The sequence below is a fragment of the Diorhabda carinulata genome, chromosome X (assembly GCF_026250575.1).
Source record: "Diorhabda carinulata isolate Delta chromosome X, icDioCari1.1, whole genome shotgun sequence".
NCBI classification, from domain to species: domain Eukaryota; kingdom Metazoa; phylum Arthropoda; class Insecta; order Coleoptera; family Chrysomelidae; genus Diorhabda; species Diorhabda carinulata.
The window spans coordinates 31,389,003-31,401,023 of NC_079472.1; the positions used below are offsets into that span (position 1 = coordinate 31,389,003).

Here is a 12,021-nt window from a genome sequence, read left to right on the forward strand (position 1 = left end):
TTTGAAATCTGTATTTATAGAGTAATTACAGCCATAGAATTATTGATATTGAGTGTTAAATTATATTGAAACGCTAGGCGATTCTCTATTTTTTTATAAGTCAGGTTTTCTATATTAATTTTAGTATATTTCTATGGCCAGACAAGAGATTTTGGTTAGGTTAGGTTTCTAGAAACTTATTGGTTGGTTAATATGTTGATAATATTAACTAAAACATCAACGAAATCGTTTCGAAAATTCACCTCAAACAAATATTAGAAGTACGCTGCTGTGTTTCATTGAAATATTTCAAAGGTCTCTTTTCCATTTACTCTTTGAATGAGATTTAGACGTTTCAGTGCGAACTGCTTGTAAAGAAAATGTTATTGAAGGAACAAAAGGGATAGTTAAGACCCATGTAAATCGATCCATGAAGGTTATTAGAAATTTTCCTTGTTTCTATATGGTATTTATATACTAATTTTTTTGTTACAGGAAAAACCGATGAGATTCTTCTATAGGATCTTTACTCCTCTGAAGATAAGACCCATAAAGATAGTTAATACGACTTTACTAGGAGGCGGTAAACAATTACAAATAGTACCTGTTAAATCAACTTCGGAAACGCAACGTTCACCTATTCCTAAAGAAGAAAAAGTTGAAAAACCCGAAGTGAAAGCAACTTTATTAGAAGAAACCGAAGATCAGAAAAATCACAAAGAAAGACTCTTCGCTCACTTACAATTACAAAGTAAAACTCAAGCTGAAAAAGAAAGTAAAAAAGTACCTGAAAAACCTCAACCAAAAGACTGTGTTTTCGAATACGAAGAACCCGACCAAGAGGAAATAAAGAGATTCGCCGAAATAAGAGATAGAGAATGGGCGAAGAAATTAGACGAAGAAAGACGAAAACAAGAAAACGAAGAATACTCGCCGCACCATTTCAGTAAAAAGAGAAAAAAGAATAAGCATTCGAAAAACGAATTTAATAGTCATAAGAAACGTAAATTACACGCCGAAATAGCTTCTAATCAAGAAGATTTAAAATTAAAAGTGAAAATAACAAATAACGGCCATAAACATAAACATCACAAAAGTTCACAACTTTCAGAAAAAGAAAAATCAAACGCCGAAATGAGTTCGAAAGAAAAATTACTCCAAATGCGACAAGTGAGACATAAACATATTGCCAGTGAAGACAAAAACGTTCAAACAAGTTTAATACAGAATAATGCGGATAAAGTAGAAGAGAAAGTAGAAGAAGTGAAAATAAAAGCGTCGGAAGATATTAAAAAATTGAAAATAAAAGTAACGGAACCTTCAACGAAAGTAACAGAATCGGCGATACTTCCGAAACAAACAAGCGAACCTACTAGTACCAGTCCTAAAGTAGGTACTTTCCTAGAATCCAGTAGTCCCAAAACCGGATTCACCGTCAAAAATCCAGCCGAAAAAGAATGGGGAAAGAAACTACCGACCGTTAATTTAGATAAAAACGAACAAACCGAAAATCAAGCGTTTCTCAAAGCCTTCCACGCTTACGCCGAAAAATACCACAACGAAAAGAACCAACAAAATAAATTGAAAACAGCCAAAAAGTTAAATATGGAAAAACAAACACAACAACCAAAGACTGAAATCAATAAAATAACAACAAACAATAAATCGTTGAATCTAAAATTAGCTAATTTACAACAGAGATGCACCATCGAACCGAAACAACCGGAAAAAAATATACTAACTCATTATCCACCCGGATTTACAGTTAGTAAAATAGAACAAGGGGTGAAAAGAAAACCCGAAGAAAACGATAACGTAAACGATAAAAGACCGAGTCTAGAAATAACACTAATCAACCCCACCAACATCCAAATAACTACACCGAAACCAATAGAAAAACTACCAATAAAAAGACCCCCGCCCGCAACAATTCCTTTAGAAAAAATTAAAAAATCCGTTAATCTAAAATCCGGTATAAGCATAATACCTAAAATGCCCGATAATAACGCCCCGTTAGACTTATCGAATAAATCCCCCGAAGCATCCCCTAGAAATTCCCCGAAAATAGAAACCCCTAACGGTCTCACGATCACAACCAATCGACAATTGAACGCTCTAAATCGACCCGGAGATAAAAACAACGTCGCGGCGTTATCCAACCTCCAAATGTTATCTAAAGTAGCTACCGAGCAAACGAACCTTAACAACAAACCGCAAACCAACCCAAACAAACCCAGACCCCAAATGCCCAATTTACAAACGTTAAAAATACCCAATTTACAAAATTCAGTTCAAATGAAAACCCCCAATTTACAAAAATTACCGAAATTGAACGAAATACAAAAATTTCGACCGACGGGACAGATCAGAAACGTCAGACCGAATCAGAATCAGAATATCAGAAACATACCGAATCCGAGTCTTCTGATAAACCGACAACAGAACCAGAATAGAATCGGAATCAACAACGCGACGGATACGCCGAAAACGACGACTACTTCGACCAGTTCCAACACCAACAATTCTGTCAAACCGTTAGACAGTAAAATGCAAGAAAAAAAAGAAATATCCGTGTGAAGAATAATCGGCGATTTGTGATAAATTTGGAGAATAGGAAAATTGTGATAGACGCCAATTTGAATTTGAATCTTCGATCAGTATTAACGGCGACATTTCTCGCATTTCAAATACCGTTTCGTGCTCGAAAAACAACTATAAAAAGCCATTACGCTATCCGACATGCGTTTCCACTTCAAAATAACCGCAGGTCTTACAATCCCGTTACCAAATTGGAAATTCATATATATCAAACTTTGCAATTTCTACTTCCTTCCTTTTCATCTACTATCTTTAGTACACTTCTCCTTCAATTTATGTCCTCTATTCAACCCGTACGCTATTCATTCTCTATAGTTTTAAATCTGACGTTTTTCATTTCTCTATTCAACCTGAATCTCCTCTTAATTCCATCTCCCTCGATTTGTGCTCTCTTGACACTTCGTTCTCTATTTACTGTTATATTTGGTTCGTTACATATTTCTTTCGACCAGCCTTTTCTCTTCCTAATTCCCTCAACTTTCATTTGTACTCCCTTGACGATTCTCTTTGTATTAGATCGATTCTTATACTTCAATCACCTGATCCTTTGCACTCTGACTACTTGTGGGATATTAAGCTCGTCATGTATCCCTTTCAGCCCTTCTTTCGACCTTCCTTTTGTTCCTTGTTACTCCCTCTCCTATTATTTGTGATCCCTTGAAGATTCTTTTTGTATTCGATCGATCCTTATACCCAAATCACCTGATCCTTTGCACTCTGACTACTTCGACCTTCTTGTCTTATCATTTGTGCTCTCTTGAAGGTTCTCTTTGTTTTCGATCGATATTTATGCCCCAATCTCCTAATTCTTTGCACTCTGACTACTTGTGGGATATTACGCTCGTCATGTATCCCTTTCAGCCCTTCTTTCGACCCCCTCTTTTCCTTATGACTCCCTCTCCTATCATTTGTGCTCTTTTGAAGATTTTTTTTGTATTCGATCGATCCTTATGCCCCAATTACCTGATCCTTTACACTCTGATTACTTCGGCTACTTTCTGATTCCTTCATCTTCCATATGTGCTAAGTTGGCGATTCTCTTTGTATTCAATCGAGTTCTTTAATCTAATTGGACGACTTTAGAGTATATAAGCTTTACTATGTCTTCTTCAGCGACAAGACCCCTTTAACCGTTTTGTAGATCTGCTGGTCAATTTCTATTTGATCCTTTATGGTCTTTCCATGTGAGTCGTGTGTCTAGATGCAAACCTAAGTATTTGGAGTTAGTAGTACTTTGTTCATATAAACAGAAGGGCACTGGTCTTTTCTTAGATTGAAGATCACTTGAAAGGATTTCTTTTCGTTTGTATCGAAATCCATTTGCGCAGTCACGTTTGGAAGTCGTTTAAACGTGTCTGCTGGATTCTGGAAACTGCAACTGGACTTTTGTTGCTTGTAGGGCATTATGATATTTCTTCCGAATCTTCTTCATGATCCCCCTAAGTATTTCCTTTTCCCATACTTCAATTTTTTCGGGATTCTTTATGGTTAGCACCCAGGACTCACTCCCATACACAATTATTGTTTTTTTGCTCGCGAAATATTGATTATCTAGATCTAGTCATCTTCTTTTCTCAAATAATACCAGCACTCAAAGTGTCTTCACCTTAAACAACACTGATTTGACTATAAATGTCAAATTTTACAGCACGAACTTCGTAGTCGGCGGTTTTGTCGATAGGTGGCGGAATTTGTAAATGTAGACTAGATCGGATGGTTTCATAATGACGTCTGTGGCTACCTGACGCGCGTGCGCTAAACGGTTATTTACCAAGTTTAAGAAATCTGTAAATACGTAACCGGTTTTATTATCGATGTTCCACTTCAGAACTAGGTACCCCTTTTAACTATGTATGTTTGTGTGAAATTTTATCTTATGATCAAGCGATTTTAGTGTTTAAACTGTGTACTAATTCAGTTTGTTGACGGCTAATTTAATGTCAATTCTACAATTTTTAATCTGTTGTGATGTCCTATGAAAAGAAATATTTTTTGTTTTAATCATATATTTATCAGAAAAAAAGTCGTTGTTCCATTTATTTACGAGGTGAGTCGTAAACAACGATCATATAATTGTTATGAACCAAATTTCATTTATGCAAACAACCCGTTGTCAATGAGGATCAAATCTGTGGAATCGGGTGGCTGGCATATGAATTTATTTCTTCTTTAATTGATCCAATTGAAAATTATTTTTTTTTTCTTATTACGTTTAACAAAATTAATTTGGTATAAGACTTCTTTAGATTGTCTTCATCTTTCAATAAGAAAAAATGTTGTACGAGTATAATTTGATCCATGACTTTAAAAAAAAAACCCTGTATATTGAGACAAACGACTATTTAAAATGTTCTATGTGTGCAATTTGGTCCATAATTGTCGATACAACTTGTAAATTGAAATAAATAACAATTAGATTATATAATTTGGTACATAACTTTTTAAATACCTTGTAGATTCAAACTTACGATGATTTCAAATGTTCTACGAGGACAATTTGGTACATAACTGTTTACATATCTCGTAAATTTAAAAAAAAAATTTAAAACTATTTTACCAATACAAGTTAGTTCATAATTTTCAGAACACCCTGTAGATTAAAACAAATAATAAGAAAAAATGTTGTACGAGAATAATTTGATCCATGACTTTAAAAAAAACCCTGTATATTGAGACAAACGACTATTTAAAATGTTCTATGTGTGCAATTTGGTCCATAATTGTCGATACAACTTGTAAATTGAAATAAATAACAATTAGATTATATAATTTGGTACATAACTTTTTAAATACCTTGTAGATTCAAACTTACGATGATTTCAAATGTTCTACGAGGACAATTTGGTACATAACTGTTTACATATCTCGTAAATTTAAAAAAAAAATTTAAAACTATTTTACCAATACAAGTTAGTTCTTAATTTTCAGAACACCCTGTGGATTAAAACAAATAATAAGAAAAAATGTTGTACGAGAATAATTTGATCCATGACTTTAAAAAAAACCCTGTATATTGAGACAAACGACTATTTAAAATGTTCTATGTGTGCAATTTGGTCCATAATTGTCGATACAACTTGTAAATTGAAATAAATAACAATTAGATTATATAATTTGGTACATAACTTTTTAAATACCTTGTAGATTCAAACTTACGATGATTTCAAATGTTCTACGAGGACAATTTGGTACATAACTGTTTACATATCTCGTAAATTTAAAAAAAAAATTTAAAACTATTTTACCAATACAAGTTAGTTCATAATTTTCAGAACACCCTGTAGATTAAAACAAATAATAAGAAAAAATGTTGTACGAGAATAATTTGATCCATGACTTTAAAAAAAACCCTGTATATTGAGACAAACGACTATTTAAAATGTTCTATGTGTGCAATTTGGTCCATAATTGTCGATACAACTTGTAAATTGAAATAAATAACAATTAGATTATATAATTTGGTACATAACTTTTTAAATACCTTGTAGATTCAAACTTACGATGATTTCAAATGTTCTACGAGGACAATTTGGTACATAACTGTTTACATATCTCGTAAATTTAAAAAAAAAATTTAAAACTATTTTACCAATACAAGTTAGTTCTTAATTTTCAGAACACCCTGTAGATTAAAACAAATAATAAGAAAAAATGTTGTACGAGAATAATTTGATCCATGACTTTAAAAAAAACCCTGTATATTGAGACAAACGACTATTTAAAATGTTCTATGTGTGCAATTTGGTCCATAATTGTCGATACAACTTGTAAATTGAAATAAATAACAATTAGATTATATAATTTGGTACATAACTTTTTAAATACCTTGTAGATTCAAACTTACGATGATTTCAAATGTTCTACGAGGACAATTTGGTACATAACTGTTTACATATCTCGTAAATTTAAAAAAAATTTAAAACTATTTTACCAATACAAGTTAGTTCTTAATTTTCAGAACACCCTGTGGATTAAAACAAATAATAAGAAAAAATGTTGTACGAGAATAATTTGATCCATGACTTTAAAAAAAACCCTGTATATTGAGACAAACGACTATTTAAAATGTTCTACGAGTGCAATTTGGTCCATAATTGTCGATACAACTCGTAAATTGAAATAAATAACAATTAGAATATATAATTTGGTCCATAACTTTTTAAATACCCTGTAGATTGAAACTTACGATGATTTCAAATGTTCTACGAGGACAATTTGGTACATAATTGCTACTGATATATCTCGTAAATTGAAAAAAAATATTTAAAACTATTTTACGAATACAAAATAGTTCAAAACTTTGAAAACACCCTGTAGATTGAAACAAATAAGAATGTAATACATTCAAAGAGTACAGTTTGGAATATAACTTTTGAAATACCCTGTAGATTCAAACAACCAATTATTTAAAATGTTCTTTCTGTGTAATTTGGTCCATAACTATCAATATATTTCGTGAAAATATTTAGAACTAATTACAAATACAAGTTTGTTCATAACTGTCAAAACACCCTGTAGATTGAAACAAATGATAATTTAATACGTTTCACCAGTGTAATTTGGTCCATAATTGTCGATACATTTCTTAAATTACAATAAATGTGTTATATATGCAATTTGGTCCATAACTGTCAATCGATGTTTTGAATTAAACCAAAAAATATTTCAAAATTTCCTATTGTTTTGTATTTTGATTATTCTTATTAAGTTTATCAGTCTGTATAGTAAGTTCCTTATTTTTAAAGTGTTTTTTTTACTATTTTAGTAAGCGATACACTTTGCCTCAAGACTTTGTACTATTTGAGTTTTTCAAATTTTATTATGGATTCAGTTTCATTGTTGTTGTTATGTTGTTTATTTTCAAACGTGTACATAACAATATTGTACATATTTTAATGTGTTTTTAATATAATTTTATTAAAAAGTAGATTCAAATTTTATGTAGATTCATAGTGTGGCCAAACAAAATACAAAAATATCATTGTGTCAAAATATTTACGTAGCCGTGCTTCTGTTAGACCACCCTGTATCAAATATAACCAAAAGAAAATACACTAAATATTAAAATTTTATAAATAATGATATACAGGGTGTACTGTAATAAAATGTGTTTTATGGAACAATATATTTGTAATGAAAAAATATTTTTTTGTCATTTTCCCAATTTTTAATGATTGTACATTTTCTTTTGGGTTATCTAGAGCCACGATGTACGTAACCAAAATTTGTATAAAAAAAATAGATATTATTAGTTATCCTCACCTTATTTATAATTTGGTAAAAACCAATTTTTAGGATATGGCTACCGTTAGTGGAAAAGTACAATTTTTACAAACAAAATTTTTGAAAATAAAAATATATGAAATAAATTTCACTTTCGTGTAGAATAATGTATATGTATCTGAATATATTGATATTATCGAAATAATTTTGGTTTTATTAGTCCTTTCAAAAAATAAATCCTGTACAAAAAATCCCTTCAAAGACGATAAAAAAAATGTAAATCGTTTATTTATGGGAAAAAATTCAAATTGAACCATACTGAAATACGAGGGCTGCTACTTTTTTGAGATATGGCAACAATGAAGTGAATATGTCAAATATGACATTGCTGTCATAAAAATTGACATTTTTAATGGTGAACGTGTCATCAGACGATTGCTATTTGCTGTTATGCCAGAAAACATCGAAAACTGATATTGCAATATCGTCATGTGACATACAGTGATATTGAGACATACATTCTGTTAAGAAGATTTGTGTTCGTGTCGATTGGTGCAAATAAATGCATAAATCGTCATTTTTCTTCTTTATTTTGTTAGTAAACGTGCTGAACATGCCGTATCCCTTCAGAAATTTTGTAAAGTACTATATCGTGTGCTTATGTCTACTCATTTCTCTAAAGGCTTTCCCGTGCCATCCTCTTCTTCTCCTCTATACTATTTCCATGCTTATACAGACAGTTTTCCGGAAAATTTATCAGATATCGTCAAGGAAATTACACATTACAGTATGATAGTGACAAAGACGGAACAAGAGTTATTGCTCAGCCATAGTTTTCGCCAGATTTTGCTACTTGTAACTTTTCCTATTTTGGAAAATAAAAAATACAATTGACATGTTTGTATTGCCTCCCTTTGACCACTATAATAAAGATATGTATTAAAATACGTGGAAATATAATGTTTTTTGTGATTTCGAGTCAAATTTGACTACATGGTAAATCGAATTTGAAAAGCAGAACTTTAAGTACTAGTTTCCGACATCCGAGAAGTCGATAAATGGATTCTACTGTCTTTAAAACGCTAAACTAACATGTTTCAATATATTTTTTACATCACTTTCATATCTATCGAAACGTCGATTCTTTTTTTTCCATTTATTTCTAAAAATAGCATGACAACAACGTATTTTTTCGTCTCGGATCAAACAAATAAAATTACTGAGTTAATTTAAACAATAACAAAGTATGTCACCTTTATATTCATCTTGTGACGTCACAGCGATTGTTTTCGAGTTTTATATCCGATTAAGCAAACAAAAAACCGAAAACAGCACGCCGTGATAAGCCATGCTACTTATTTCTCACTACCTCCGGAAATAAAACAAAAATACACGGCGTTTTACAGAGTACGACTTGGCAACGTGGTAAATGATAACGTTGCGTGACTTGAAACAGGTTCTCTTTGTGCTGCTATTAGGTCTAGAGATATAAGTCGACACAGTTATTTTGGAACTGTATATTAAAAATAAATAATTAAAAATTCAATATTTAAACAAAAATAAAACATTCAAAAACGTCGTAGCGTGATTCTATCAAACTAAGCTCAGTAATTATTAAAATGGCGTCTGCACAACAGAAAAAGTTTTGTGTTATACGCTTTACGAGGTGCAAGTATTTGACATTTGACAGCACAAATCATAAGAAAATGCTATAAGGTATTTACTTACTTATACTTTTCGTGGAATTTCTCGAAAAAATCATGATATATTAGGATACTAGCTCTTCTTTAAGTTGGAATATGATCCAAATAACTTTATTATATCATCAGGATGGTCTCTTTCTATTCAGTATGATAGCCAAAGTTTGAAATGTTAAACCGTACCAAAACGACTAATAATTTTGAAAATATGGACCTATGTTTCGAGTTTTCAGGTTTCTTCTGATTGATTTTTGATATTTAGCCGTTGAATTAGCTAAAACTATGGTTAAATAACGTATTTTCAACCAATGATAGATAATATCATTATCCAAATACTTGAAATAAGTAGGGACAAAACCCTGTAATTATTCACATTTTATGTTTTAAAATGTTTGCTCAAAATTCTCTTTTTGAATTCTAAATGTGTAGTTTGTGTCAGTACGTTTCGTTTTAAATTTCGCCAAAAAATTGGCCTCAATTTAGGCACATCAGGAACATTCCTAGACTCTGTAGAAGCTTCCACAACGTCATTTGCATAATGAGCTGTTGCCATATCTGACCAAAGCACAAAATTTTTAGAGGGACAAACGTATGCTGAAGATATCGCCAACAACATCAATATTTTCGAGTTGAACTTTAAGATTTTTTCGAAATACATTTCTAAATTCAATTTTCTCATAATAATAAATTTTATTATTCGCCAAACCTTCCATTTTCTTGATTTTTGAACTATATTTTGCTCGTTTAGAATAAAAAAATTTAAATTTATGCGGATTTGTCGCAACACCCTTATTTTTAAAGAAGTTTAAACGGTGCATAGAATGAACACGAACATGAACCCCCAATAAACATAACCTTAAAAATGCATGTACTTATATAAAGAAATTTGAACGATTTTGAATTATTTATATACTTAATTTACTGTACGAAATGTGTAAAGAAATAAATCCCTCAATTTGAACAGTTACTTTACTACAATATATTTTGAAATAAACGAAATAGACCCAGACGAATTTTCTAAACACAGATGAATGAATCAGGGCTTATATGATTAACTTATTTAACAGAGCATCAACAAAGCATTCAATAAGAAAACGATTATCGATTAGATCAGAAAGTTAATCATCAGTTGTCACGGAATTTTCAAATAGAAAAATGATTCCCTATATTCTGCAAAATTTTAGTTTTCTCATAACCCAGCTGACTGTTTATTGTATAAACACTCACAGCACGTACAAATTCACAAATTCTATAGGCTTTTAACTCAAAGAGGCCATTTTTCAGGATATCTGCAACTACAAACTATACCAGAAAAGTGAGGTTATGTTTTTGATGTTCGGCGCGTGAAAATATGATTAACTTCGATTTAAAGCTTGATCATTGTGTACATTATCACAAATTCTGGATAAATTGAACTATCTTTGACATTTACGATCGTCTTAGAGCGTTCATTCTGTGTTCCGCTTTAGTTCTGAAAAACGTGTGGAAATAGAAGAAGAATTTCTTGTGATGTTGTGTTAAGAATTCATGAAACGCACTACGTATTTATCAACGAAACTGTTAGTATCAGATTTTACACTTATTTGTGGTGTTATTTGCCAAATAAATATCGATAGCTTTTAATATGTCGCGTCCACCTCTAGTTCCCAGTGCTGTTATTACGATAGGAAAGAGAAGTTAGGGGGGCGGAGAAGAAGCAGGGAAGCCGGATTTACACAGGCATGTTTGGAAAATCTATATCTCTGTCGAGCACTCAGACCGGCTGTTGGTTAAATTAGTTAGTGCGCTGTTTATTACTGCCGAGTTGGAAATTTTTTTGTTTGTTCGGAATTTAACGACTAAGTTATGGTCGTTTATGTTAATGTAAATTTATACAAATACAATGGATGATAATTAAAATTCGTGGAACCTAATAGAATAAAAGATATGTTAAGTTTCCGTTCGCCATTTTCTTGTAAAATGGTAATTATCTAGTCAATTTGAGAAATAGCAAATAGACTGGTCGTTGAAGTGCAAAACAAAGAAGTTACTTTACGAAATAAACTAGAAAAGGACAAAAATTTTCTCATTATTTTAGTTCGTTGAGATGTGGGAGCAGGATTTTGAAATACCACAAGTTCCAGTTAAACCAGCCACTGCGACTGTTGGTATATTTAGTTCTTGGAAATCCCAATTGCCAATTGGCAGCAATTCCAAGAATATCCGTAATGGTGACCTCTTCCTCGTCCAACAGAACTCTTGGTGATCAACTGCTACCTTTTGGAGGTTTTCTTCGGTATAATTTCTCGACCCCGGTCTTTCCTCATATATCCTCACCATTTTCAGTCAATGTTTACCTGCACCCAACGAGAAACAACTGGAAAACAAAAAAAAAATGAAAAAAAAAACAAGGTTCAAGCATCCCCAATTTTTTATATGGTATCTCGGTAGAATATTTCAACCTAACAGCTCTCGAATTATCAGAAAAAAATGAAAAATGGGATAAAAAGTAAATAATTTTGAATTTAATCATCTAGCTGTT

General features: G+C 31.7%; 1 protein-coding gene across 1 annotated transcript in view; it reads left to right on the plus strand.

Moving 5' to 3' along the window:
• Positions 1 to 7,801, plus strand: part of LOC130901662 (polycomb group protein Psc-like) — a 48,570-nt gene extending 40,769 nt beyond the window's left edge. The window contains exon 7 of the mRNA XM_057813186.1: positions 475 to 7,801. Within this exon, the coding sequence (XP_057669169.1) occupies positions 475 to 2,556 (2,082 nt within the window). The 3' untranslated portion in view covers positions 2,557 to 7,801. The remainder of the gene's footprint in view (positions 1 to 474) is intronic.
• The last annotated feature ends 4,220 nt before the right edge of the window (positions 7,802 to 12,021 follow it).